The following is a 27,549-nucleotide window of genomic DNA, read 5'->3' as shown; positions in this document are numbered from 1 at the left end:
CTTTCCTTCTCTTTATTGTCTGTATGATTGGATTTCTTTCTTCCTTTCTGTCTTTCATTTTCTTTCTTTCTTTCTTTCTTTCTTTCTTTCTTTCTTTCTTTCTTTCTTTCTTTCTTTCTTTCTTTCTTTCCTTTCATACTTTTATCTCCCTGTATTTGATTCCTTCGTCTCCTCTTCCCTTGTTCTCTTGTTCTTCTCTTTGCTCCGTCATTATTTACATCTTTGTGTACTAAATAAACAGTATATATTAAAATCTAACAGTTTTTAATAAGTATAAAGTAAACTCGTCTTTTCTCCTTTCCTGTCTTTCCTGTGCATGTTGCCATGGTGATGTTAAAGGAATGAAATTTTTTTCTTTCATATTTCTTTCTTATTTTTGTCTTTCATCATTCCACTTTATTTTACACACACACACACACACACACACACACACACTAAATGTGCATCATGACTAATTTGGAAAGAAGTGTGTGAGTCATTGTGTAATTAAAATGGTGACCTATAAATGAAATTAAACTAAACTCTGAGGTGGAAATAAGCTAAACACACACATACACACACACACACACAAATACACAAACACTCCATCTGATGCATGATAATTATGGTTATTTGATATCGAAGTGTTTATATGGTGTATAATCTGTGTCTGTTTGTGTGTGTGTGTGTGTGTGTGTGTGTGTGTGATGTGTGTGTGTGTGATGTGTGTGTGTGTGTGGGACTGAGATGTGTCTCTGACACACTTATCCCCGTCAGAACTCTTTCCACACACTTTATCTGGTCGTTATTAACCCTACACAGATGAAGGTGTGAAACTCTTACTGACCTCACTGACCTCTGACCACTCTCCTACACCAGCTGACCAATCAGCAGCTTCACCTCTATCGCATGAGAATCTTTCCTTTAATGCAATTCATGACAGACAGAAACAGAAAAAGAAAGAAAGAAAGAAAGAAAGTGTGTTCATCACTTAAAAATAAATTATTTACTTCATTTATCACATCTCTGTGTTTACCTGTCTACTTATCTCTTTATATATCTCATTATTTATCTGTCTATCAGTCTATCAGTCTGTCTATCAGTCTATCTGTCTATTAGTCTGTCTATCTATCTATCTATCTATCTATCTATCTATCTATCTATCTATCTATCTATCAGTCTGTCTGTCTGTCTATCAGTCTATCTGTCTGTCTATCAGTCTGTCTATGTAGTGACCAGGAGAGAGTTAGTGAATGTAAATATGGATTAAATTCGTGGTGAAAGTGTAAATAATTATGAAATGTGTAAAGTATGAACAGCAAATTGTGTGTTTGTGTATATATATATATTTACATACATGTGTGTGTGTGTGTGTGTATATCTAAGTGTATATGTTTATTTTATTTCCATTGCATGTAAATGAGAGCAGTCCTGAATGTGTGCATTGAGATCTCTTCACTTTTTTTTTAAACCTGGCTAATTTTTGTACAGCACGGCCGGTTGCGCAGCGGGTTCCTTATTTACCCGAGTTCCGGTGATCCGGAGCGAGGGAATACCACAGAGGAAAGGGACGGATAAAGAGCCCATTGAAGGCCAGAGTGACAAATCGTTGTAGGTGTTTGCGTAACGCGGTGTTGACACAAGCACGCACTCGGCTTGCTGCGTATAAACACCGCACACATCAATATTCATGATTTATTAAATAATCACTGATCTGTGTGTGTGTGTGTGTGTGTGCCACGATTATTTATTATCACACAGATGAGCTTCACTAATCACTCACTTCTTCACGCTTATTCACGCATGTGGAGGAAGAAAGGAAGAAGAAAACGTGAAATAGTGCAGCTGCAAGTCGCAGGATTATATTAACGCACTCGTTTCTATAGCGACCGCGTGTTCACAGGGACGTGTAGGGTGATAACCAGGTTCAGAAGAAAAACCACATGCTGGAAGGAGTCTCCAGTGTCAGAGGTGTAACTGTAAGACGGAGGAGTTTCTTTACAGTTTCTCAATAACATGACAAGCTGTGATTATTTTAGTGAGTAAAGAGAAGACTGTTTATGGCTGCTATAACACACAGGGACTCACTCCTTCAGACGTTAAAGAGATAAGTTGCAGTGTTGTCAGAGGAATAAAACATTCTGAGTGGAAACAGTAATCGCATTATCACATTACCTCACGTTTAGGTTTAAGTCACGTGTCTAGTTGTGTTATATTTCTCACTCACGCCCTGTATTCAGAAACCGTGCTGAAAGAAGGAATCAGGCTTTTATCCTTCAGTAAACTCGAGACAAAAAAAAAAATGATGCTTTTGTTTCCAGCGTAACAAAATAAAGCAGATGAAACGTTGTTGTGAGCGTCACGCTGCCACGCGGTCGAGTGTAATCATGCTAAAGACGGAGGGATGGCTGCTAATTAGAAGCGACGGCTGATTGCTTACGGCGGGGAATGAAGCTCCCGGGTGAAGGCGCATGGATCACCTCCAGGCCAAAAAAACGTCACTCACTCACACACACACACACACAGGCAGCTTTCTGTGGAGCATAGATGAATAAGAGGCCCGTTCTTTTTGGATGTTTTCACGCCGAAGCCTCTCCGGGTTCCAGGAAGATGAAAAAAAACGACGATGAACTTAAATTAGGCGTGGTGTCTCTGTGGGGAGGGAAGCCGGCTGGAGCGTCTGAGCAGAGAAGCGTGCGAGAAGGTGGAGAAACTGCAGCTCCATACCAGTCCCAGGAGTGTGAGGAGTGTTAAACACACTCTACACTGCTTCACAAGGATGGCGCGAGCCGGAGAAAACAAGCTCGGGGACCGCAGAGGCTCGGCTGGACGCGAAAGCCAGGATGTTTTCTTACATTTTTTTTCTAGAGTTTTGTTTGTCGTTCTGATTTACAGCACGCTGGAGCCAAACGCTGATGATGTGCAACGTGCGTCAGAAAGGACAGGGCCAGTAAAGTGTAAAAATATTCAGAAAATATTCAATATTATTTTACCTTGATTTATATACGGAGACGGTTTTTATTTTCACTCGGTCAAGCGGAATCCGTCTGCTCCAGAACTACACTTTTTATTTCAGTTAGCAGAAAAACAAACAAGCTTTTCTAACTTAAGTGACATTAATTTAAACAAAGCTCTCGGTTTTCTCCGCAGCTCCTATTGGCTCAGGATGGCAGCCATATTGACGTCTTGTCTCTGCCTCGTCCGTATCTGATCAATTATTCCGTCAGGATTAGCACGGGTTTGTTAAGATTAGCACTAAATCTATTAGGACCTTCAGCTTCCAGACACAGAGAGATGGAAATCCACGACCCTGGTGAGACACAGGAGACCACGATCTGGGGTCTGGAGGCTAAAATCTAAAGCTAAAAGGCTTAACATCTGGGAAGTGGAATCTACAGCATATGGCCTGAAGATAAAGATTTGGAAACTAAGATCTAATAAAAATGCTAAGGATTATGAGGATATAGTAGCTAACATGGAGCACAACAACATGGTGTGGCCTGAAAGCTAAAATCCATGATAAGGAGCCTAACAGACACTAATATCTTGAACTTAAAGATTAAAGTCTGATGTTTGGAGGCTTCCATGACCGACAGGCTAAGATCTCAGGTCTTGGGACTAAGCTTCAGAATTCGAGATTAGGCCATTTTGATGAAGGTCTGGGATTTGTAGACTGGATTTGGCCAATATGGAAACTGGAGACTAGGACCTAGAACCTGAATCCTGACATCTGAGACCATGAGGCTCATGTTTTTGTTACTTGGGGGAAGATCTAGTAGGCTGAGGTTCCAGAAACTCTACTCTAAATCCGGGTAAAGATTTCAGATATTTGGAGCCTAGATGCTAAAACCCTGGCCCCTCAGATTGCTAGTCTTTGAATCTGCAATGCTTTGATTCTGCAGGAGTCCGGATGTGATGAAAGGGAAGACTCCTGCGCTACGTTTCCTGTTTCAAGCTCTGTTTGTGTTGCCGCAGAGCCTGGAGGAAGACTTGCTTGACCTGGCTGATCATGGTGCTGTAGAGCTGCAGGTCCTCCTCTTTAGCCTGCAAAACTTGTTCCAGAGATGACCTCAGAACCTCCAGCTCCTCCTGCTGGGCAGCAAGTCTACAGCAACACAGGGAGGCCAATTTAGCTTCAGATACTGCAAATAAAATGAATGCTAGCTGAAGAAACAATAGAAAGTAGGACTGACCGTGTGCTGAGGTCACTGATCTGCGCTGACTCCATGGCTCTTCGGGGTGAAAGACTGCTGTCCTGTTTCTCAGACACATTTAAGCTCCCTGCATTGAACACAAACCACATAAACACTTCCATACAGCTGTATTGACCTCACTCCTGTCCTGTGGTGAAGATCCACCTGTCCATGGTGTACCTGTCCTGCTGCGGTTGACTCTTTGGGCTTTCTCAGAGTCTAACTTGAGTCTCTCCAGCTGCTGCTCCAGAAACACACAGCGGCGACGTTCATCCCGAAGCTTCTGCTCGGTGTCTGCACTCTTCTGAATGGCCTCGGATTCTCTAGATGAAAAAAAATAATGCATCAAACAAAGTCTGACCTCTGTGTGACTTCAGGAGGGCAAATAAAAAGAGAATAATTATGTAAATATTTTTCTTCAAACCTCCTCTGTTGGACTTTAGTCAGCTCCAGCAGTCGGTCTCTCTCCACGTTAGCTGCCTGACACAGAGCTTTAAACTCTGAACACTGAACCTGCAGAGCGGCGCATGAGGAGCACCGGACCTCCGAGCGATCTCTGGGTCAATACACAAAACGTACACTGACCAACAAGCATCAGAGTCGAGCTATAATGAGGACCATGACCACTGTAAACACAGCACATGCCTACAGGAGCTGCTTGAGCCTCGAGATACACAGAACCACATAGAACCACACACCATAATGAGGGCTTTGGACTGCACTTGATACGATATAGTGACCAATTGATAACTTCAACAGGACAGACTTCATGTTTGACCATTTAGTCCACAGTTCTAGAAGAGTAATGATCTATAATCCCACTCTCAGTGTTTATAATGATTTATAATCCCACTCTCGGTGTTTATAATGATTTATAATCCCACTCTCAGTGTTTATAATGATTTATAATCCCACTCTCTGTGTTTATAATGATTTATAATCCCACTCTCTGTGTTTATAATGATTTATAATCCCACTCTCTGTGTTTATAATGATTTATAATCCCACTCTCGGTGTTTATAATGATTTATAATCCCACTCTCGGTGTTTATAATGATTTATAATCCCACTCTCGGTGTTTATAATGATTTATAATCCCACTCTCTGTGTTTATAATGATTTATAATCACACTCTCTGTGTTTATAATGATTTATAATCCCACTCTCTGTGTTTATAATGATTTATAATCACACTCTCGGTGTTTATAATGATTTATAATCACACTCTCTGTGTTTATAATGATTTATAATCCCACTCTCTGTGTTTATAATGATTTATAATCCCACTCTCGGTGTTTATAATGATTTATAATCCCACTCTCAGTGTTTATAATGATTTATAATCCCACTCTCAGTGTTTATAATGATTCCTCTCAGGGTTTCTTGTCTCTGGAGGTGTTTCCGTCACCTCAGCTCTACTGTATCATTTGGAGTCCATCATAAACACAGTAAGCAGAAACTACTGTAACAGCTGGACTACAAACATACACACAACTGAACAAACTTCCATAAAAACATGAGCAAGGGGGCAGGTTACAGCTGAGATCATGCAAATGTTATTTATCTAAACTCATTAGTGGATCCAGTTGGAGTAATGACTTTAGTAACTGACCTGAGATCAGTGTGGTCTCCAGGAGACAGCGTCAGAGCCGACTCAACGAGTCTGTGTCCCATTTTTGAGACTGACCTGCAAGGCAGTGAGGAAAAAACAATATGATTTTAAATAATCACAGCCAGTAAACTGTGTGTGTGTGTGTGTGTGTGTGTGTATGTGTATGTGTATGTGTGTGGACCTTCTGTCTCCTTCCTCTCTGTCCATCAGGTGGGCGTGGCTAATTTTCACCTCTGTGTGTCTTGTTGCCAGTTTCTGTAGAAACACAACAGCCATATTTCACCTCTTTATTCCAGTTACCTCTGTAAATCTCTGAGGTAAATAAATGACCACGCCCTGGGCGGTCACCACATTTGAGAATGTGTTTATGGGAAGTGTAAAGTGAAGTGTGTGTGTGTTTACGGTGTGTGTGAGCTGCTGGATTTCCCGCTCGAGCTCTTGGACTTTCTCCTCTCTCTCTTTCACTATCAGTTTGAGTTGTGTGATCAGGTCATTGTGTCTCTGAGCCTCCTGTGTGTCCAGCTTGTGGTCTGCATCATCACGCTGCCCCTCTTTCTGACCCAGACGACTCAACACAGCCTGGAGCTGAGCCTGCTGCTTCTACACACACACACACACACACACACACACACACACACACACTTAACCCAAATACAAAAAAGCACATGTTCGTGTGTGTGTGTGTGTGTGTGTGTGTGTCTAATGTAATCCCTAGCAAATTACTAAACGCTCAGAATTGTTACAAACTCACACAGCAGCTTGATAACTGTAGTGAAGAATGATGGAATCTTACAGTTGTGTGTGAAACACTACATCCACAAGGCAATTACAGATCCGAATCTCTTCCCACTGGAATGTGTTTAATAAACCGCTCGCTCTCCACATTCAAGACGAGATTTATTAGTCTCTGGGGTGGAACACAGCTACAACCCGGAACAAATAAAGTGCTGAAAGGAAGGAATCAGTGTTCAACACCAGGAGGATTGAATTAAAATCTGATACACAAGCTGATACCTACTTCATAAACACGAGCTTATGAGCAAAAATTCCTATGAAGAGCATCTATCTGAAAAAGGTTCAGATGTTCTGTTCATATTTACATATATATTTTTTCTCCTCCGTCTATTCTACAGTCCATTTGGCCCAGCTCTTACCTCCTCCTGTGGCACTGTGCTGGAGAGAGCAGCTGCTTTGTTTCGTAATGCTTTCTCACACTGCTGCTTTTCAGAGCGAATAAAACCCAGTGGTTTAGTAGGTTAGTTTCTGAGGGAAGAATGAGCAGATACTGGTCCGTCCATTCATCTCTGAAAGCTCCATTTTCTTTTTTTGGAGTGAGCCAAGCTCGAGTCCTTTGTATGTTCTCTTTTCATTCTTTTTCCACACACTTTAAAAAAAAAAAAAGAATAAAATCCGTAGTGTCTGGTTTGACGATGAAATCATTTTCACTGACGATGGATTTTATTGTCTGATCCTGTTTAATCAGGACCTCACTGCAGCACTTCCTGTCCTCGTTAGCACACGGTGTCACAGCTATTAAGGTACACTCAGGTATTCAGAGCAGAGGTTAAATAACCCCATTAACGAAGAGAAACAGTTAATAAACCTACTGTAATCAGTTACACACACACACACACACACACACAGAGAGTAAGCAAGACTTTTAACTGTAAATCTAAGCTACATCACACACTAAACCCATAGCCTGAGCATACCGTGTGGAGCCCCGCCCCCACCTCGGCTACTCAGACTGGGAACGGGCCAAGCTGTCTCGTGCCATCAGAGAGGCAAAGTGTTTGAGTGCACTGTCTGGAATATGTTCAGGGAGGCTGCAACCAACGGCGACTCCATCAACTTGGAGGAATACACTCCCAGAGAATCACCATCCACTCAGCACATGTGGCAAGGCATCCAGTCCATCACCATCTACAGGACAGCTCCTCATGTCTGTGACAGTGATACCTCCCTTCCAGATACGCTGAGCAACTTCTACACTCGGTTTGAGGCACATAATCACCATCATCACCATCACTATTATCATCATCATCACCATCATCATGTTCAGGTGCTCTGTCTCACCACGGCCGGAGTGAGGAAAACTATACACAGGGATAACCCACGGAAAACTGCTGGACCAGACAACATTCCTGGCATAGTGCTCAGGGAATGTGCAGAACAGCTAGCAGATGTCTTCACTGACATCTTCAACATCTCCCTGAGCAGCGCCGTCGTCCCAACGTGCCTCAAGTCCACCGCCATCATCCCCGTGCTGAAGAAGTCTCCAGTGTCTCAATGACTACTGTGTACTGCATCAGCTATATATGGGGGAAGTGACAATAAAGCTTCTTGACTTTGAATTTGAAACCCAGCTCTGAAACACCAGAACATTTAAGTCTGATAATATTTCTAAAAACCGACTCCATAACTTAATAACACTGCATTAACTACACTGTGTGTGTGTGTGTGTAGTGTACCAGCATTATGTTAGTGAGCTCATTATCAGTGTATTTGTATATGTGTGAATTTGTGTGTGTGTGTGTGTGTGTGTGTGCATTTGTGTGTGAGCCAGTAGTGCATTAATGAGCTCAGTTGATAGTGTGTGTGTCTCATCAGCAGTGCATTGGTTAGCTCAGTTGATCGTGTGTGTGTGTGTGTGTCTCATCAGCAGAGCCTTGATTAGCTCAGTTGATAGTGTGTGTGTATATGTGTGTGTGTGTGTGTGTGAGTGCATGTGTATTTGTACGTGTGCATACGATTTTGTGTGTGCCAGCAGTGCACTGATGAGCTTACTGTCAGTGTGTGTGTGTGTGTGTTTTGTGTGTATCAGCAGTGCGTTAGTGAACTTATTATCAGTGTGCATGTGTGTGTGTATGTATATACTGTATGTATCTATGTGTATGTATCTATGTGTGTGTGCATGTGTGTATGTATATACTGTATGTATCTATGTGTGTGTGTGTGTGTGTGTATCTCACCAGCAGTGCGTCGATGAGCTCGTTGTCATGCTGTCCCTTCTCAGTCAGTGTGGAGAGTTGAGTTTTTAGGGTTTTGAGCTCAGCACTCAGGATGCGGTTCCTTGCTTTGCTGCTCTCCAGTTTCTTCTTCACCTCAGCGTGCTCACTCACTATGAGCTCATACTCCACACTCAGCTTCTACACACACACACACACACACAGACAGTTTAACACAGCCCATCGGGTTACACACTTACACCTGGTCCTGATCTCTCCATATCAGAGCTTTAGTATTTTCACAAGGCAGAAAATAAGTATTTATATATATATATATGTGTGTGTGTGTGTGTGTGTGTGTGTGTGTTACCTCCAGTGCCTCTTTCCTGTCTCTCTCCAGGGTGCGGATGTAGCTCTGGTTCTTGTCCTGGTTCCTCTGATGGACTCCCTTTCCCAGCATGCTCTGCTCCGGGCTGAACTCTCCCGGCTTCTGTCTGTTGGACGCTGAGCTGAGCTGATGTTCCAGGTCTCTCACCTGGAGTAAATTCACCATCATCATCATCACCATCAACACCATCATCATCACCATCATCAACATCACCATCATCATCACCATCATGGTCATTAACATCATCATCATCATCACCATCATCATCATCAACATCACCATCATCACTATCACTATAACCACCATCACCATCATCACCATCATCACTATAACCATCATCATCATCATCACCATCATCACCATCACTATAACCATCATCATCATCATCATCATCATCACCATCAACACCATCATCATCACCATCATCAACACCATCATCATCACCATCAACACCATCATCATCACCATCATCATCACCATCATGGTCATTAACATCATCATCATCATCACCATCATCATCATCAACATCACCATCATGGTCATTAACATCATCATCATCATCACCATCATCATCATCAACATCACCATCATCATCACCATCATGGTCATTAACATCATCATCATCATCACCATCATCATCATCAACATCACCATCATGGTCATTAACATCATCATCATCATCACCATCATCATCATCAACATCACCATCATCATCACCATCATCATCATCAACATCACCATCATCATCACCATCATCATCATCACCATCATCATCATCACCATCAACACCATCATCATCACCATCATCAACATCACCATCATCATCACCATCATGGTCATTAACATCATCATCATCACCATCATCATCATCAACATCACCATCATCACTATCACTATAACCACCATCATCATCATCATCATCATCACCATCATCACCATCATCACTATCACTATAACCACCATCATCATCATCACCATCATCACCATCATCACTATCACTATAACCATCATCATCATCATCATCATCACCATCATCACCATCATCACTATCACTATAACCATCATCATCATCATCATCATCACCATCACCATCATCACTATCACTATAACCATCATCATCATCACCATCATCACTATCATTATAACCATCATCATCATCATCACCATCATCACTATCACTATAACCATCATCATCATCATCACCATCATCACTATCACTATCATCACTATGACTATAACCATCATCATCATCATCATCAGCATCATCATGAGTTCGTATGTGGATGTGGGCGTGTCTTTGAGTCCATATATAGAAGTGAGAGCATTCTTATTCTTAGCAGATACATCTGCTAAGACCTGTGTGTGTGTGTGTGTGTGTGTGTGTGTCACACTCACTCGGTTCTGTAAGGCCAGGATCTGCTGCGCTCTTCCTCTCCAGCTTCCTGGAGTACTGAGGATCTGCTGTACACACACATCCTCCCCGACCTCACTGCTCAGAACCTGTTGAACACACACACACACAGAGAGAAGCTAAAGAACACACTTTATGTCCATCCTCAGTATTAAAGACATTGTGTAATGTCAGTAGTGCACTGACCTTGTGTGCGACCTTCAGCTCCTGTCGGACAGCCTGGATCTGGTTGCGGTATTCACTCATTTTAAACTGGGCCATGTTCAGCTTCTCCTGTAGAGACTTCACCAGTGGAGTGGCCTAATATACACACACACACACACACACTACTCTGTAACTGGGTAATTACAAATGCAACTCCAACAAAAAATTGTACTCAGACTGATTTGTTCAAGGAGTCATTTACTAATGTATGTGAACTATTTTAAGAGTCATTTACTAATGTAAGTGAACTGACCAAGGAGTCATTTATAAATGTAAGTGAACTGACCAAGGGATCATTTACAAATGTAAGTGAACTGACCAAGGAGTCATTTACAAATGTAAGTGAACTGGCCAAGGAGTCATTTATAAATGTAAGTGAACTGACCAAGGAGTCATTTACTAATGTACGTGAACTATTTTAAGAGTCATTTACTAATGTAAGTGAACTGGCCAAGGAGTCATTTATAAATCTAAGTGAACTGGCCAAGGAGTCATTTACTAATGTACGTGAACTGACCAAGGAGTCATTTATAAATCTAAGTGAACTGACCAAGGAGTCATTTATAAATGTAAGTGAACTGACCAAGGAGTCATTTATAAATGTAAGTGAACTGACCAAGGAGTCATTTACTAATCTATGTGAACCATTTAAAGAGTCATTTATAAATCTAAGTGAACTGACCAAGGAGTCATTTATAAATGTAAGTGAACTGACCAAGGAGTCATTTATAAATCTAAGTGAACTGACCAAGGAATCATTTACTAATGTAAGTGAACTGACCAAGGAGTCATTTATAAATCTAAGTGAACTGACCAAGGAGTCATTTATAATAATATATTAATAATTATATATATATAATAATATATAATAATAATAATTATTCAGAGATTCAATTAGAAGTGAGCCATAGGAGTCATTTACAGAAGTGTGAACTGCAGAAGAAATCATAACAGATATAACTGACTCACTTCAGGAGTTGTTTACAAAAGTGATGCAGTACCTCTTGCTGCGAGCTCCTAACGTCCAGTTTGTGGTCTCCTTTCACTCCATTACTGAATACTGCTGTATCTTGCAGCTACACACACACACGTACATATACACACACACACGTACATACACACACACACACACAGTTGAAATATGAATATATGTGAAATTTCTTTATCACGGTATGTGTTCATACTGATATATTTCTCATCTCTCCTCTCCTCAGGGGAGTGTTTACCTCTCTCTCCAGCTCTCTCACTCTGTTGTTCAGCTGTTTGCTCTTGGATTTCTCTCTCTCCATTTCCACTGAGAGTTCCCGATTCTTCTTCGAAAGCTCCACGATCTTGGTTGCTGCTGCATCTCCTGCCAGTCCTGCTGTGCCTTCAGACAGAAGAATCACATGAATCACACTGAAAAGTACAAAGAGTAGTTTTTGAAGCTTTGTGTTAACACTAATGTCCCTGTTTTCCCTGAACATTCTCAGATTAAAGGAACTAAACTGTTTGAGATTGGACTCAGTCACTATGGAAAGTGTAGGTACAGGGTACATTATGGATACATAATGTAAGTGAATATCAGATTTTTAAATATCAAATTTCAGTGAATCACCTGAGGAGTCATTTATAAATATCAATGAATCACCTGAGGAGTCATTTACAAACATCAGTGAATCACCTGAGCAGGCATTTACAATTTTCAGTGAATCACCTGAGGAGCCATTTACAAATATCAGTAAATCACTTGAGGAGTCATTTACAAACATGAATGAAGTACCTGAAGAGTCATATAGAAATATCAGTGAATCACATGGGGAGTCATTCACAAATATCAGTGAATCACATGGAGTCATTTACAAATATCAATGAATCACTTGAGGAGTCACTTGCAGATATGAACGATGTACTTGGAGAGTCATTCACAAATATCAGTGAATCACATGGGGAGTCATTCACAAATTTCAGTGAATTACATGAGGAGTCATTGACAAGGGAGTCTGAACTGAATCACTGTAATAAACTTGTAGTTCTTATTACAAAAGAAATAGTAGACACACAATCTGCAGCTTCACTTTCCCTTCATTTGGCCACAGACAGTGTTTTATTGCATTAAATTTATTTTCTAATTATTTTCTAATTAAAAGATCTTAAATAAAAGTGTGAGACGTTTACAAGCAGATGCATGTACCACTTCGAGCCACAAGGGGGAGACATGACTGTGTGTGTAGATTAAACGGGACAAGACCAGCCTAGTGGTGTAAAGTGTGATTTTTTTCTCAGCTCCTCACCCACTAAAGCCAGCCTGTCCTCCTCCCTCTTCTTCTTCAGGTACTTGATCTCGAACTCCTTTTCACTCAGGAGTTTATGGAGTCGTCCGTTCTCATCCCGCAGCTCCCTGACCTGCTCCTGGAGTTGATGGTTGTCCTTCTTCAGCAGTCTGGAGCTGGATTCTGACCTCTCCAGCACAGAGTCTCCCTCGTCCTCAGACAGGTCCAGACTGTTCTGCCCGTTTGAGCTCACCTCGTCCTTTTCTGTCTCAAAAGAGATCTGTTTCTTTTTCTCTAGCCGCTCCTGAAGACGCTGCACCTGCTGTTCCTGCAGCGCCTGAAACTGGAGCCTCAGATGATCCTTCATCCTGTCCTCATCAGCCTCCATGACTGCAGGAGATGGAGGAGGAGGAGGAGGAGAGAAGAAGAAGAAAAAGAAGAAGAGCAATAAACAACAACAAGCATCAGATGCACCCTCAACATTAGATTAGATTCAACTTTATGCTACTACTACTAATAATAATAATTCAAAACTATAATAAAACAATAATTTAAAAGCTAAGAACAATAGCTGCAAAGGCCAGAAATTATACAAAAAAATTATACCAGATATTTCTGTACAATTTCATGTATTTCTGAATGAAACACAATTAGGAAATAAAATGTAAAATGATTTTAAAAATAAATAAATAATAGTTCACGCGTCAAAATCTCATATTTTATCCCCCAACCGTTTTCGTACTACTTCCGCCTTCCTGTACTGGTACTATGATTGGTCAGTTAGTCGTGAGTTTGGCATTCTAGCCAATCAGAGTGTAGAAGGGCGGGATCATTGCGAATAGAGGTGTTTTTAAAAAATTCTCGACAGGATATCAAAACTTACCGTTCAGGTCGGTGTGAAGGGCGCGAGAGCAAAGCACGTTCTGTCAGGTGCTGCAGAGTGTTAATAACAAGTCAGAAAAGGCGTTTCGAAATAGTTTATTTATTTTAAAAATGATTATATAGCTAAATAACGTCGGATAGTCGTCAATACCTGTTCTCTTCCTCGAGGCCCGTGCGTTCTCCTGCCAACCCGTTTCCCTGGCAACGCCGCAACACGATGTTTACCTTCTCTGTTACCGGAAGTAAATTATTCAAGCCAGAAAATTAAAAAAATATATATTTTAATTCAGATTTGTTTCCCGTTTAAATACGTCGAATTTGGAAATGTAAAGATGCAAAGATATGAGAGTTTATAAAACATATATCTAATATGTTCTGTTTTTTTTTTGTTGTTTTTTTCAGGACCAATCAGAGTCTGCGGTCTCATCCGGGACTCATTGGGCTCTTGTTTTTTTCCAGAGCTGTATATTGGACTCATATACAAACATAATTTTTCCCCCATGAGCAGATAATATGGAATAATAAACATGTAAAATATAATGACAAATCAATTGGCTGTAATAATTGGGTTAAAAGAAAGCAGAACATCAACTGGAAATTGATTTGGACTTATAATAACAAATACTGTCACTAATAAAGTGAGTGAAATTGATTTGAAAAATAAATGTATATGAAAGTTCATTTCTGTTTCATGCAGACTGCACAGCTGAAGACTACGAGGCTGTCACGTGATGAACGAACGACTCGGGAGATGAACTAATCATGTTTCCCGTACAGAACCTGTATGTTGGGCAATACAAAATGAACGAATCACTCTCTGAGAGTCATATTAAGGATTCGTTCAAAATAAACGAATCGTTCATGAACAACACATCACTAATCAGCACACCTGGTCACAGGTGAGGATCATGATGACTTACACAGACTTCATTACAACTTCAGGCACTTTAAAGTCAATTCAAGATGTTTCAGTTGTTATTTTTCTATTTTTGTCCATGGTTGATTTAGCATCTGACTGAAAGAAGGACACTAGGTCAGGAGTGTATTTAATGTATTGCACTTTATTGTCTTTGTGTTTAATCTGTTTGACCTAATGAATAAGTGAATGTAAATGTTTATAAGATGTTTTGTTTCATCTGTAGTTTATTATAAGATTTATTTGCTTTATGTATTGCTGTAACTTTAGCGGTAAATTGTTGGTGTTATTTATTCCACAGCTTTTCCTGTGTCTGTGTTTACATTTATAATGTCTGTATAATGAAGATGTCTACATCTAAAAGTCTGTTATCAAAGTGGATGTGTTTTGGTGATGGATGCAATAAATGTTATTTAATGAAAGGAAAATAATCCAAAAAAATGATAACACAGAAATCAGTTTAAAAACGAATCCTTTTCATTTCACCCCGGTCCTGCTGCACTGTCTGCAAGGCCTGTCTTCCTCAGAAAAGTCAGGAGATCACTTATACCTTTACCCTGAAAGTTTGACATGTTATACATGACTTTTTATTACAAAGTAAACAGCAAAATAGCTTGTTGTGCTCAGAGCAATTGTAGTTGCAGTCTTTAAAATGGCTCACAAAACCTTTGTAAATCCAGTTTGGGTTCATTTTTATAAGACCCTCATGGCCCACCACTGCTAATGATACGTAACCCGTTTAGAGTGCTGAATTTAACCTACAGTGCTAGTTTTGCATCGCTAATGGAATATTTTCATACTTCCAGGTGAACAAAATCGGTGAAATCACACAAAAAAATAACTAGCCAGTTTTTCTCTATCCTAAGTCAAGAGTCTTAATTAAACTTGAAATACGAAGACTGACAGAAAAGAAGATAACTAAGAGAATAAAACATCATCCCCAAGGCTAGAATTTCACTATATAAAGTGAGGTTCATTGTGGGAATGCTAAACTGCTAAACTCCTGCAACGCTAACTGTGATTTACAGTAAAATAAAAAATCATCAACCTTTATATTACACTCCTGTTATGGTTAGACAGACACAGGATGTATTTTGTAGGATCAGGATTTCTGAAGGGAAGATAAGGACTTTTGATGCTAGTTAGCAAGCTAGCTTATTATTTCTGTGGTAAAGAGAAAAAATAAAGACACTAACATTCATATTTCTTTCTGCTTGTTTTTGTCCATGTTATGTCCAAAGTATTACTCATAATTTTAGGTGTAGCTTCTCAAAATAACAATCACAAAATTATCTCTGGAGTTTATTTTCATTTAACACTTCATTATTACACAGAAAATGCAAATACCTTCATTTCATTTCTCATTTCATCACTTTGCACATATATGAGAATAAAAATAATATATAGAAATCTGTAATCTGATTGTTTTTCATGAATAAATGTTAGATTTTGTTCAGAGACTCCACTGTCTGTAGTATTCTCTCTAATAGTACTTTTACAGTGATGGATTCATGTGCATTTATTTATCATTTTTTTACTGTATTACTGCAATGTCTGGAGCTGAACTGAAGAATTCCACTCACTTCTACACTTGATGATGTGACAATAAAGCGAGATTTGATTTGATTTGATTTGATTTGATTTGATTTGATTTGATTTGAATGTTCCTGTGGTATTTCATGATAAATGAGTTATTTGAAGGATTTTCTTAAAAGATATGAATTCACAGTGCAGTGTTTTGAAGGTCACACAGACTGTTAGAAATGAAGACATCAAGGTTCTGAAATTAAAGCCAAAGTGGTTGTAAAGAACTGTGGAGGAAACACAGAGCAGGAAATACATTAAGATGTGCAGGTGAGGGTTGTAGGATCTAGAGTCATGATTAGTCAGGTGCAGTATTCAGTGTTGTTGGGGTTTTAAACTGGCTTCCTGTATCTGCACTCTTTACATTTAAAACACTGACGCTTGCCAACAAAGCCAAGAATGGACCAGCTCCCTCTTACCTCAAAGCTCTTATCACTCCTCACACTGCACCTCCCTCCATCAGATCTACTAGCACTGCTCGAATGGTCCCTCCATCTCTCAGGGTAATTCAATTCAATTCAATTTTATTTGTAGAGCGTTTTTAACAATGAACCTGGTCTCAAAGCAGCTTTACAGAACATAGGAAGAAAAAACATACAAAAAATCCTAGATGTTAAACAAAATCATCCCTAGTGAGAAGCCTGAGGAGACTGTGGCAAGGAAAAATGGTATGAGGTATGTATCTAAACACCAGAGAGTGTGATTATAAATGATTCTAAGCACCAGAGAGTGTGATATGAACAATGTCCTTTCTGCAGTTATGTACAGTCTACAGTGTGATGTAGAATGTTAGTGTGTATTAATTAGGAGGTTGTTGTCGTCCTCGAAGTCCACATAGGGCTGGTAGCTTTGCTTTGATATACCCAAATCTTCACGAAGCAGAATCCAGCTGAAGTTGGTCCATCTCTGGATGTCTCAGGATCCTCGCAGGGTTGGCCTCTGTCTACTGGAGCTGGCACAATCTCCAGATGCCTCAGGATGGGTAGAAAAAGCGAACAGGTGGAACAGAATTAGCGTAGCCGCCATTAACGATATTAGCATCACTAGATGATAATGTGCATTTAATCAGATGTACTGGACCACAAGGTTATGGGAAGTGTTAAATGTATGCCAGGATAAAGAGATAAGTCTTTAGTCTACGTTTAAACTGGGAGACTGTGTCTGAGCCCCGGACACTGTCAGGAAGACTGTTCCAAAGTTTAGGAGCTAAATACGAAAACGCTCTACCCCCTTTTGTAGACTTTAATATTCTGGGAAATACTAGAAGTCCAGAGTTTTGTGATCTTAAAGAACGTGGTGGATTGTAGCGTGTCACAAAGACTGGCTAGATACGTGGGAGCTAAACCATTTAGAGCCTTGTACGTGAGTAGAGCTAGTTTATAGTCAATTCTAAGTTTAACAGGTAGCCAGTGCAGGGATGATAATATTGGGGTTATATGACCATATTTTCTTGATCTGGTAAGAACTCTGGCGGCTGCATTCTGGACTAACTGTAGCTTGTTTATTGAAGATGCAGGACAAACACCTAGTAATGCATTACAGTAGTCCAGTCTGGAGGTCAGGAATGCATGAACTAGTTTTTCTGCATCAGATACAGATAAAATGTTCCTAAGCTTGGCAATATTTCTAAGGTGGAAGAAGGCTGTTTTTGTGATATTGGAAATATGATGTTTAAAGGACAAGTTGCTGTCTAATATAATAATAACACTTTGGCTTTCGACCTTAATTCGTTCCAAAAGTCTGGTCAAATACCGATTTGGTTCAAAAACCAAATTATTTTCCCCCATAGGAAATAATGTAAAATGAATTAATCTGTTTCAACTCGATGGTTGATCTCACAACTTTCCTCTTGGCAACACTGATGCCTGATTTCCCCTTTTTTGGAGACATGGCTACTGAAATTATACCACAAAAGATAGTGTGGGGTTCTAACACAAGCACTCACAGATGATGCTTTCAGAACAGATGATCTGTGTAAACTGCTTCATCTCTACCCCAGGGTATGCCGCATGGAAAGCGTGTGCGGCATGGGCGTTGCTAGGACATTTTTAAGCCTAACATTTCTACTCAGCCCCCCTAAAAATTCTGCGATTCTCCATAAACGCTACACAAATTGGTGATCACCTCAAATTTCCCCTCAAATTTCCCCTTTAAATTTCATATGAAAACTCTTCGGCTCCTCCCCGTCTTTCAGCGCGTTCTTCAATCTGCATACCGCGGCGTCGCAGAGTGAGGAACAGAGGACAAGTGTGTGTGTGTGTGTGTGTGTGTGTGTGTGTGATCAGGAAGACTCGTATTTGGCTTGTTCAGTACTCAAATGTTAGACACATCTGTGCAATACAGTGGAATGCTGCAATAAGTTTACCATCCTACCCTGTTAGTCAAACCTTTACTTTATTTATTTATTTATTTATTTATTTATTTATTTATACTATTAAACCCTCATTGGGAAGTGAGCCCCCCCCCCCCTTCAAATGAGAATTCGTTATTTGATATTCGTATGTCCTGTATGAAACAAGAACCGGCGTTCCTGACGATCAAGTCATACACCGAAAATATTTTCGTACACCGAGGTCAAATTTACTCAAATACCGAAAATTCGAACACAGGGGTGGTCGAGGACCGATGTACCACCGTAGTAGTAACAGTACATCCTTCTAAATGCAAGCCGAAATTTGAGAGCTTCTGTGTACTGGTTTTTGGACCAATAAGTAATATCTCTGTCTTATCTGGATTTACTAATAGAAAATTATCGGTCATCCAATCTTATATCTTTAATACTATATTAGATATTGCGTCTGGTTTTGATGAGATATATAACCGGGTATCATCGGCATAACAATGGAAACAATGTCTTCTAATGATGTTACCCAAGGGAAGCATGTATACTGAGAACAGCAGAGGTCCTAAAACTGACCCTTGTGGGACCCCGTATTTCACTGACACTACACTGGACAGTTCTCCATTTACATCTACAAAATGGTATGGATCAGACCGGTAGGATCTAAACCATTTTAATGCCTGTCCCTGAATACTATATATCAAATCAATATATTTTAAATATTAGAAAAAGTGGTGTCAGCTCAATTATGCTCCTTCTTACAGGAAAACAACATTGAAGAATTTAATTATTAATTAATTGTATTAAATTAAATTAAATTATTTTATTTATTAATAAGTATAATAAACTATAATTAAAATGGTTAGTCATAATTATAATTATTAGTCTTTATCTTGTTGTTGGTCTCCTATTTCTTTAGTGTTTATTTTTAAATGATAAAGTTAACTGCTTTATTCATTCATTTAGCTCAATATACTGAATATAATGAGAAATAGTGATGTAACAACCACCATCAAATTTTCAGCGTAGTATTTTTCTTATTTTAATCTTTCTGAAAGATCTCACTGGGACAATTCCAAAAGAGTTTCATTTTGAAAATATCTCTTGTAGATCAAAAAGAATTTTTCAAGAATTTTTGCTGTACATAAATGCCATTGCAAAACACAGACTTCAGAAAAAAAAATGCCTTTAAATTTCTATAGCTTTTGATCTATAAGAGATATTGCCTTCAAACTTTGCATTCCAATGGATGTTGTTTTTAACATAAAACATCACATAACAAACAATTAATAAAGGTGTTGTGTAAAATATTGTAAATACTTTATAGCTGATATTTTTAATAAATCTTTTAATGAATGCACATTTTCAGTGAATCATGTTGCGGTGTAGTTATATATTCGGTATCACAGTTTCAGTTACAGTGAGTATACATCAAGTAAATGATATGAATTAGCATCAAAACACTCAAGTTGTCAGGTTTAGGCATTACAGTTCAAAGACAAGGTTTCACTTCATAACTGTTGTAGATTTAATAAACATGTCTCTATATGATGTATGAAGTTCCTGATATTTCACATGCTCAATAAAAACCACTGCCTTCCAGGATTCATACATTCTGGGATCATGCCAGAGGCAAGAAGAAATTCTGGCTTTTCCACTGTAATCAATGTTTTGTCTTTAATTTGATATAAAACACAATCTGGAAAATATTCGGAGAGAAGTTGAAAAAAAAACGAAGAAACAGACGCTAATCGCATGCGCTCCACGTGGGTCTCGGGCGGGGGGGGGGGGTGCACTAACAAGGAGGCTTAGTGGTGGGAAAAACGTTTGTCGAGTCACTCACTGAAATGAATCGAGTCAGTAATTCCTTTTGAGTCAGTGAGTCAACGATTCTTTTACAGCCCTCGTTTCCTGTACAAACTCTAATCACGGTGGGAAATAGTGGTGATTTTTTCACCCTATAGTAATTGAATGGTGGGATTAATGCCGGTGATTATACTCTATAATAATTTAATGAGTATAGTTATGTACTGTTATGTTATGGCGTGTATGTAATAGTAATTACAAGTTTTTTAGAAAATTTTTGACTATTGCATGATGGGTAACCAACCGAACGTTCATGCGCTTGTTCCCCCACTGACAGGGGCAATAAACATCCCTGTGTAAATTACTTACCATACCAGGGCAATAGACTTATTTTAATGTGCCACACACACACACACACACACAAACTTTAACAAAAATAAAATATGTTAAATGTAAAGTATCCAAATGGAATGAAAATAAATATCTTAAGGAATAAAACAACCAAACTGAACAAAAATGAAAAATGTGCAAAAAGTATAACTTTATATACATAAAGTGCTTTGCCTATAAATTGGCATTTAAGAATGTCAGCTCACGCACTTTGGAGGCTCAGCTGAATCAGTCGATGAACCGGCTCCGCGAGTCAGCTGAATCAGTCGTTGAACCGGCTCCGCGAGTCAGCTGAGAATCAGCTGAATCAGTCGATGAACCGGCTCCGCGAGTCAGCTGAGAATCAGCTGAATCAGTCGATGAACCGGCTCCGCGAGTCAGCTGAGAATTAGCTGAATCAGTCGATGAACCGGCTCCGTTAGTCCGCTGAGAATTAGCTGAATCAGTCGATGAACCGGCTCCGCGAGTCAGCTGAGAATCAGCTGAATCAGTCGATGAACCGGCTCCGTTAGTCCGCTGAGAATCAGCTGAATCATTCGGTGAACCGGCTCCGCGAGTCAGCTGAGAATCAGCTGAATCAGTCGATGAACCGGCTCCGTTAGTCCGCTGAGAATTAGTTGAATCAGTCGATGAACCGGCTCCGTTAGTCCGCTGAGAATTAGCTGAATCAGTTAATGAACACGGTGACAGCCATAGGACAAATAATAATTGGGTTAATTTAGACCTCGGACTCATGAATCATGAGTTAATATGCAGAATCGGATGATTTAACTCGGGTGAATCAGTCAGGACCAGTACTACAGCCACTAGAACATCATTCAGTCAGCCAGTACACCTGTTGAGATCAGGGGAGTGAAGTTTACCTGCACAGCTCCTACCGCTGACCTCCGTTACACTTGCTACAATCGTGACCTATGATATTCATTTCATTTAAACAAACAAAAGGGTCTAAAGATCGGGAAGCGTGGATTTAGATGTAAATACGAGCTGCAAAGCTAAAAATAATATACAACAATATAAAGGTCGTAATCTCTACTTTCAGAATATATAACCGTTTTGGCTGTAGCAAATATTTTGGGCTGATTTTGGGAACTAATTTCTCAGAGTAGGGTGGTGATGTGTAAATAAAGTTTGCACCGATAGAAACTGTATCCATCCGCGCATACACAGGATGCTGTAAAATGAACACATGGCACTGGTCATTACACGGTCAGACGGTCAACTTAACAAAGAGCAGTGTTTTATATTTATATCAGATTAAAGGGAATTTTATTGGCTTTCTAACCAATGTATTTACATTCAATTTGAACCACAAACAATAATTTAATAGCAATTTTGGGACACTTGGTACAGGAAATGATGGATTTTCCCCCTGGTTACTGCTGACCAATCAGCACTCAGGGTGGTTGCCCGGTGAATTTTTTTTATTTTACTGTATCACGTGACCGCACTTGTTTCCTCGCTTGGACGGCTCTCGCTGGTGACGTCATAGCGCAGAATTCGAACAGTTGTGAAAACGTAAAAAAGTAGGCGGAGCTTTCAGAAATCTACTGGACGCTGTGAGAGTAAGGTGTTTATTAAAGTTACTTTGAACAGTGAAGAGATCATGAACTTTTTTGGAGCATTTAGTGGTCTTCCACTGCGCCCTCTGCTGTTAGCGGCCGGAGCTGCAGCCGCGACAGCCAGCATTTACACTTATGTTAAACGGAGCGAAGATACGACAGCGGAGCCCGAGGACACGACCGAAGGTACAACTATTTCTCAGTCCTGGTGTAACCATGCAGTGCTAAGTTTACTTCTCTCCTTTAGAAAAACATGAATTCAGTAGATTTGTTCAGTTCTTCATAAGTTAATAGCCCTTATCCAGATGGTGTCCGTCACTCTCTCTTTCTGTCCAGCTACATGGAGGATTTTAGCTTCATGAATGTAGAATAAAATCTGTCAGTGTGTCCTTCAGCCTTAACCCACAGTAGACATGTAGATAGTGAAGATCAGTAAAGTGTTTTTATTCTGGAGACCCGTGAAAAAGTGGGAATAGTTGTGCTGTAGAGCTTCACCCGGATCAGAAGTGATGAAAATATCGCTTGTGTGGAGTTCAACACTTCAATAATAGAGGATGATGTGTGATGTTCTACTGTTTTATTTTTTATTTTAGGTCCTGACACAGAGGTTGTTAAAGACCAGATGATGGTAAGTTTGTTCTGCTCCTAACTTTAACCCTATAGTGTACATTTCCAGTCTCTTACTAACAGCAGAACTGCAGGCTCATATTTACACCATTCACACTCCAATGTTTCTTTACACTAATCACACATTCTACATTTAGTCTCCTCTTTACAGAACTTTTATGAATATTTTCTTAATATGAAGCTGTAATTTGTCCTAGCATCCATTTGAAAGAGTTATTTTTGTGATTCAGAAACTGTTGGTGTCCAAGATTCAGCTGCAGGACAGAGTGAAGGAGCTGGAGGAACTGCTCTGTGAGGCACACAGAGACTGTGACCTGAAAAGCAAGGTAGGTGAGATAAGGCTCTGATTCAGAATAATGGGAGTACCATACCTAGGGAAATATTCAGAATAGGAAATACCTGCTCTCTGGAGTTTGAAGCCCACCTGCACTTGGAGCCAGAGGGGAGAGAGCAGTGACGGCTGGTCATGATATTAGATGGGAGATGAAACTCTCAGCTCTGTCACAGGCTCAGCAATGAAACCATTATGGTTCATTGTCTTATATCATGATCTCTAACATTATACAGATATAAAGACACACACAGAAGTGGCCCATTGCAGATGTGAACATTAAGCACTGTGTGAACCTCTTTTGCTCCATGTGTGTGTTTTAGGAGAGAGAGCAAGAGCGAGAGGCTCACAGCATCCTCCTGGCTGAGAAAGAGGAGATGATAAAGACTCTGACACACAAGGCGGAGTTCCTGAGGGTAAACATTTCTCCTCAGTAATACATGGCTGCTTTTGTTAACTCTCTCTATCCCTCTCTCTTACTGTGTGTGTCTGTGTGTGATTTTGGGGACATTTTGTCCTTTTCCCACCAATATATTTAGACTATTCTCATGAGTAATTGTACTTCTTTCAGGTCACTATGGCTGAAGCTGAGGAGAACCATCAGAAGGATGTAGAGACCATCCATCAGCTGGAGAAGGAGAAGTCTGACCTGACAGAAAAGGTGGAGACTCTGAGAGAGACAGTGGAGAAACATCAGCAGGATGTGGAGACCATCCATCAGCTGGAGAAGGAGAAGTCTGACCTGACAGAAAAGGTGGAGACTCTGAGAGAGACAGTGGAGGAACATCAGCAGGATGTGGAGACCATCCATCAGCTGGAGAAAGAGAAGTCTGACCTGACAAAAAAGGTGAAGACTCTGAGAGAGACAGTGGAGGAACTGGGGAACCAGCTCATTGAGACACATGTGCAGTGTGATGAGCTCACGGATGTAAGTGACTAAAATCTTGCACTAAGCAGCTCCATTAGTGACAGTATGAGGACTTTAATTGTGTTTAAGTGTTAAGCGCTCGAATTTACGCCTCTTGTGCTCCATGTGTGTGTTTTAGGAGTGTGAGAGAGAGCGAGAGACTCACAACATCCTCCAGTCCAAATATGATGAGATGAAGAAGACTCAGGAGATACTGAAGGTAAATGTGTGTGTGTGTTTCTGTGTGTGTTTCTGTGTGTGTTTCTGTGTGTGTTTCTGTGTGTGTGTGTGTGTGTGTAGGAATTTGTCTTGGTGTCAGGTGCAAACATATACACAGATGAAATATGTAGACAATTTTAGAATAAAACTAGAATAAATTAAATAAATAGTGAAAGTGACCGTCCAAACATATATAGAGATATGAAGCATATATACAGATATGAAGTATGTACACAATCTAGATTGAGATAAATATTGTGTACAGAAGTGTGAGTTTGCATGAACAGTAGTGCAAGGTAAGTTTTAGAAGGGGGGGGGGGGTCACCTGGGGGGAAGTGGGGTACTGTTCAGCAGGCTGACTGCAGTGGGGAAGAAACTGTTCTTGTGGTGTGAGGTCCTCCTGGTCCGGATGGACCGGAGTCTCTTGCCAGAGGGGAGGGACTGAAACAGTTCTGGGATCAGAGGGGTCGGCTGCAATCTTGGCTGCACGTCTCCGGGTCCTGGAGACATACAGCTCTTGGAGAGATGGGAGACTGCAGCCGATCACCTTCTCAGCAGAGACACGCTGCAGCTTGGCCTTGTCCCTGGCTGTAGCTGCAGTAAACCAGACTGTGATGGAGGATGTGAGGATAGATTCAATGATGGCAGTGTAGAAGTTCACCAACATCTTCTCAGGGAGGAGAAACTTCTTCAGCTGCTGCAGGAAATACATCCTCTGCTGAGCCTTCTTGGTGAGGGAGCTGATGTTCTGCTCCAACTTGAGCTCCTGGGTGATGGTGGTGCCCAGGAAGCAGAAGGACTCGAGAGATGTCACCGGAGAGTCACAGAGGATGACAGGGGGGAGGGGGGCTGGGTCCTTCCTGAAATCCACTATCATCTCCATTGTCTTGAGAGAGTTGAGCTCCAGGTTGTTCATGCTGCACCATGACACCAGACGGTCCGTCTCACTCCTGTAGGCCGACTCGTCCCCATCAGAGATGAGGCAGATGAGGGTGGTGTCATCAGTAAAATTCAGGAGTTTGACAGACTGGTGACCAGATGTGCAGCCGTTGGTGTACAGGGAGAATAGCAGAGGAGAAAGGACACAGCCTTGGGGGGATCCAGTGCTGATGTTCCAGGAGTCAGAGACATGCTTTCCCAGCCTCACCAACTGCCGTCTCTCTGTCAGGAAGTCCGTGATCCAACTGCACATGGAGTCAGGCACATTCAGCTGGGAGAGCTTGTCTCTAAGCAGAGCTGGACAATCGTGAAAAAAAATGTCTCTGTGTGTAAAAGTCACTAAGCCTTAATCGTTGTTCTTTCAGGATGCTCTGGCTAAAGCTGAGGAGAAACATCAGAAGGATGTGGAGACCATCAGTCAGCTGGAGAAGGAGAAGTCTGACCTGACAGAAAAGGTGGAGACTCTGAGAGAGACAGTGGAGGACATGGGGGACCAGCTCTTTGAGTGTAACAGAGAGTGTGATGAGTTAATGAGCGTAAGTGAGAAAATAAAACCTTGCATTAATCAGATCCTTTATCAATACCAAGAGGACTTTAATTCTGTTTAAGGGTTAAGAGCTCGAATTTACTCCTCTTGTGCTCCATGTGTGTGTTTTAGGAGCGAAAGACTCACAACATCCTCCAAGCAGAGAAAGATGAGATGAAGAAGACCATCACTCAGATGGAGGAGGAGAAAGATGAGATGAAGAAGACCATCACTCAGATGGAGGAGGAGAAAGATGAGATGAAGAAGACCATCACACAGATGGAGGAGGAGAAAGATGAGATGAAGAAGACCATCACTCAGATGGAGGAGGAGAAAGATGAGATGAAGAAGACCATCACACAGATGGAGGAGGAGAAAGATGAGATGAAGAAGACCATCACACAGATGGAGGAGGAGAAAGATGAGATGAAGACTCTAAGTCACATGGAGGAGTTACTGAAGGTAAACATTTCTCCTCACGAATCTGCTGGTGTGTGTGTGTGGGTGTTTGTGTGTGTGTGTGTGTGTTTGTGTGTGTGTGGGTGGTTACATTTTGTCCTCCAAAATACATTTTTGAAGATTCTCATGAATCAGTATTTAAAAGTGTCTGAATGTGTGTGTAGAAGTGAAAAGTCACTACGACTTAATTGTTCTTCTTTCAGGTCACCATGGCTGAAGCTGAGGAGAAACATCAGCAGGATGTGGAGACCATCCATCAGCTGGAGAAAGAGAAGTCTGACCTGACAAAAAAAGTGGAGACTCTGAGAGAGACAGTGGAGGAACTGGGGAACCAGCTCACTGAGACACATGTGCAGTGTGATGAGCTCACGGATGTAAGTGACTAAAACCTTGCACTAAGCAGCTCCATTAGTGACAGTATGAGGACTTTAATTGTGTTTAAGGGTTAAGAGCTCGAATTTACGCCTCTTGTGCTCCATGTGTGTGTTTTAGGAGTGTGAGAGAGAGCGAGAGACTCACAGCATCCTCCAAGCAGAGAACGATGAGATGAAGAAGACCATCACTGAGATGAAGGAGGAGAAAGATGAGATGAAGAAGACTCTAAGTCACATAGAGGAGTTACTGAAGGTAAACATTTCTCCTCACGAATCTGCTGGTGTGTGTGTGTGTGTGTATGTGGTGTGTGTGTGTGTGTGTTTCCTCATATTTCAGGGACATTTTGTCCTTTTCCCTACAATACATTTAGACTGTTCTCATGAGTAATGAGTCAGTATTTAAAAGTGTCTGAATGTGTGTGTAGAAGTGAATAAAGTCACTAAGCCTTAATTCTTCTTCTTTCAGGTCACCTTGGCTCAAGCTGTGGAGAACCATCAGAAGGATGTGGAGACCATCCATCAGCTGGAGAAAGAGAAGTCTGACCTGACAGAAAAGGTGAAGACTCTGAGAGAGACAGTGGAGGAACTGGGGAACCAGCTCATTGAGACACATGTGCAGTGTGATGAGCTCACGGATGTAAGTGACTAAAACCTTGCACTAAGCAGCTCCATTAGTGACAGTATGAGGACTTTAATTGT

The 27,549-nt window shown here is 40.7% G+C and overlaps 4 protein-coding genes across 4 annotated transcripts in view; 3 read left to right on the top strand and 1 right to left on the bottom strand.

Moving 5' to 3' along the window:
• Window positions 1-1,950: 1,950 nt before the first annotated feature.
• On the bottom strand, window positions 1,951-14,092 carry ccdc13 (coiled-coil domain containing 13). Its single transcript, XM_058393856.1, has 16 exons — window positions 14,021-14,092; window positions 13,871-13,920; window positions 13,009-13,377; window positions 11,962-12,104; window positions 11,737-11,811; window positions 10,718-10,831; window positions 10,516-10,620; window positions 9,103-9,267; window positions 8,757-8,933; window positions 6,187-6,384; window positions 5,966-6,039; window positions 5,785-5,859; window positions 4,597-4,728; window positions 4,353-4,495; window positions 4,173-4,260; window positions 1,951-4,084 (listed from the first exon to the last, which is right to left on the bottom strand). Exons 3-16 carry the CDS (start codon window positions 13,373-13,375, stop codon window positions 3,916-3,918), a joined length of 2,025 nt encoding a protein of 674 aa, XP_058249839.1. The 5' UTR covers window positions 13,376-13,377; window positions 13,871-13,920; window positions 14,021-14,092; the 3' UTR covers window positions 1,951-3,915.
• Window positions 14,093-23,926: 9,834 nt separating this feature from the next.
• Window positions 23,927-24,835, top strand: LOC131356315 (early endosome antigen 1-like). Its single transcript, XM_058395217.1, has 3 exons — window positions 23,927-24,354; window positions 24,473-24,553; window positions 24,818-24,835. The coding sequence occupies exons 1-3, from the start codon at window positions 24,004-24,006 to the stop codon at window positions 24,833-24,835; spliced, it is 450 nt and encodes a 149-aa protein (XP_058251200.1). The 5' UTR covers window positions 23,927-24,003.
• Window positions 24,836-25,742: 907 nt separating this feature from the next.
• LOC131356314 (cingulin-like) lies at window positions 25,743-26,862 on the top strand. Its single transcript, XM_058395215.1, has 4 exons — window positions 25,743-25,787; window positions 25,857-26,027; window positions 26,150-26,620; window positions 26,737-26,862. The coding sequence occupies exons 1-4, from the start codon at window positions 25,743-25,745 to the stop codon at window positions 26,860-26,862; spliced, it is 813 nt and encodes a 270-aa protein (XP_058251198.1).
• Window positions 26,863-27,006: 144 nt separating this feature from the next.
• Window positions 27,007-27,549, top strand: part of LOC131356766 (centrosomal protein of 135 kDa-like) — a 4,268-nt gene continuing 3,725 nt past the window's right edge. The window contains exons 1-2 of the mRNA XM_058395955.1: window positions 27,007-27,103; window positions 27,317-27,487. Of these exons, the coding sequence (XP_058251938.1) occupies window positions 27,023-27,103; window positions 27,317-27,487 (252 nt within the window). The 5' untranslated portion in view covers window positions 27,007-27,022. The remainder of the gene's footprint in view (window positions 27,104-27,316; window positions 27,488-27,549) is intronic.

This window comes from Hemibagrus wyckioides, linkage group LG07 (genome assembly GCF_019097595.1).
Source record: "Hemibagrus wyckioides isolate EC202008001 linkage group LG07, SWU_Hwy_1.0, whole genome shotgun sequence".
NCBI lineage: Eukaryota > Metazoa > Chordata > Actinopteri > Siluriformes > Bagridae > Hemibagrus > Hemibagrus wyckioides.
The sequence above is the reverse complement of the archived record's forward strand: the minus strand, read 5'-3'. Positions and strand labels throughout refer to the sequence as shown.

Excerpts from the sequence above, each read along its gene's own strand:
- LOC131356315 (XM_058395217.1), top strand. The coding sequence starts at position 24,004 with ATGGCTGAAGCTGAGGAGAACCATCAGAAGGATGTAGAGACCATCCAT. Across the intron at positions 24,355-24,472 it reads AGTGTGATGAGCTCACGGAT|GAGTGTGAGAGAGAGCGAGA; the intron begins GTAAGTGACTAA and ends TGTGTGTTTTAG.
- ccdc13 (XM_058393856.1), bottom strand. The coding sequence starts at position 13,375 with ATGGAGGCTGATGAGGACAGGATGAAGGATCATCTGAGGCTCCAGTTT. Across the intron at positions 6,385-8,756 it reads AGCTCATCGACGCACTGCTG|AAGCAGCAGGCTCAGCTCCA; the intron begins GTGAGATACACA and ends GTGTGTGTGTAG. Across the intron at positions 5,860-5,965 it reads AGAGAGGAAGGAGACAGAAG|GTCAGTCTCAAAAATGGGAC; the intron begins GTCCACACACAT and ends ACTGCCTTGCAG.
- LOC131356314 (XM_058395215.1), top strand. The coding sequence starts at position 25,743 with ATGGAGTCAGGCACATTCAGCTGGGAGAGCTTGTCTCTAAGCAGA. Across the intron at positions 26,028-26,149 it reads AGTGTGATGAGTTAATGAGC|GAGCGAAAGACTCACAACAT; the intron begins GTAAGTGAGAAA and ends TGTGTGTTTTAG. Across the intron at positions 26,621-26,736 it reads TCATGAATCAGTATTTAAAA|CTGGAGAAAGAGAAGTCTGA; the intron begins GTGTCTGAATGT and ends ACCATCCATCAG.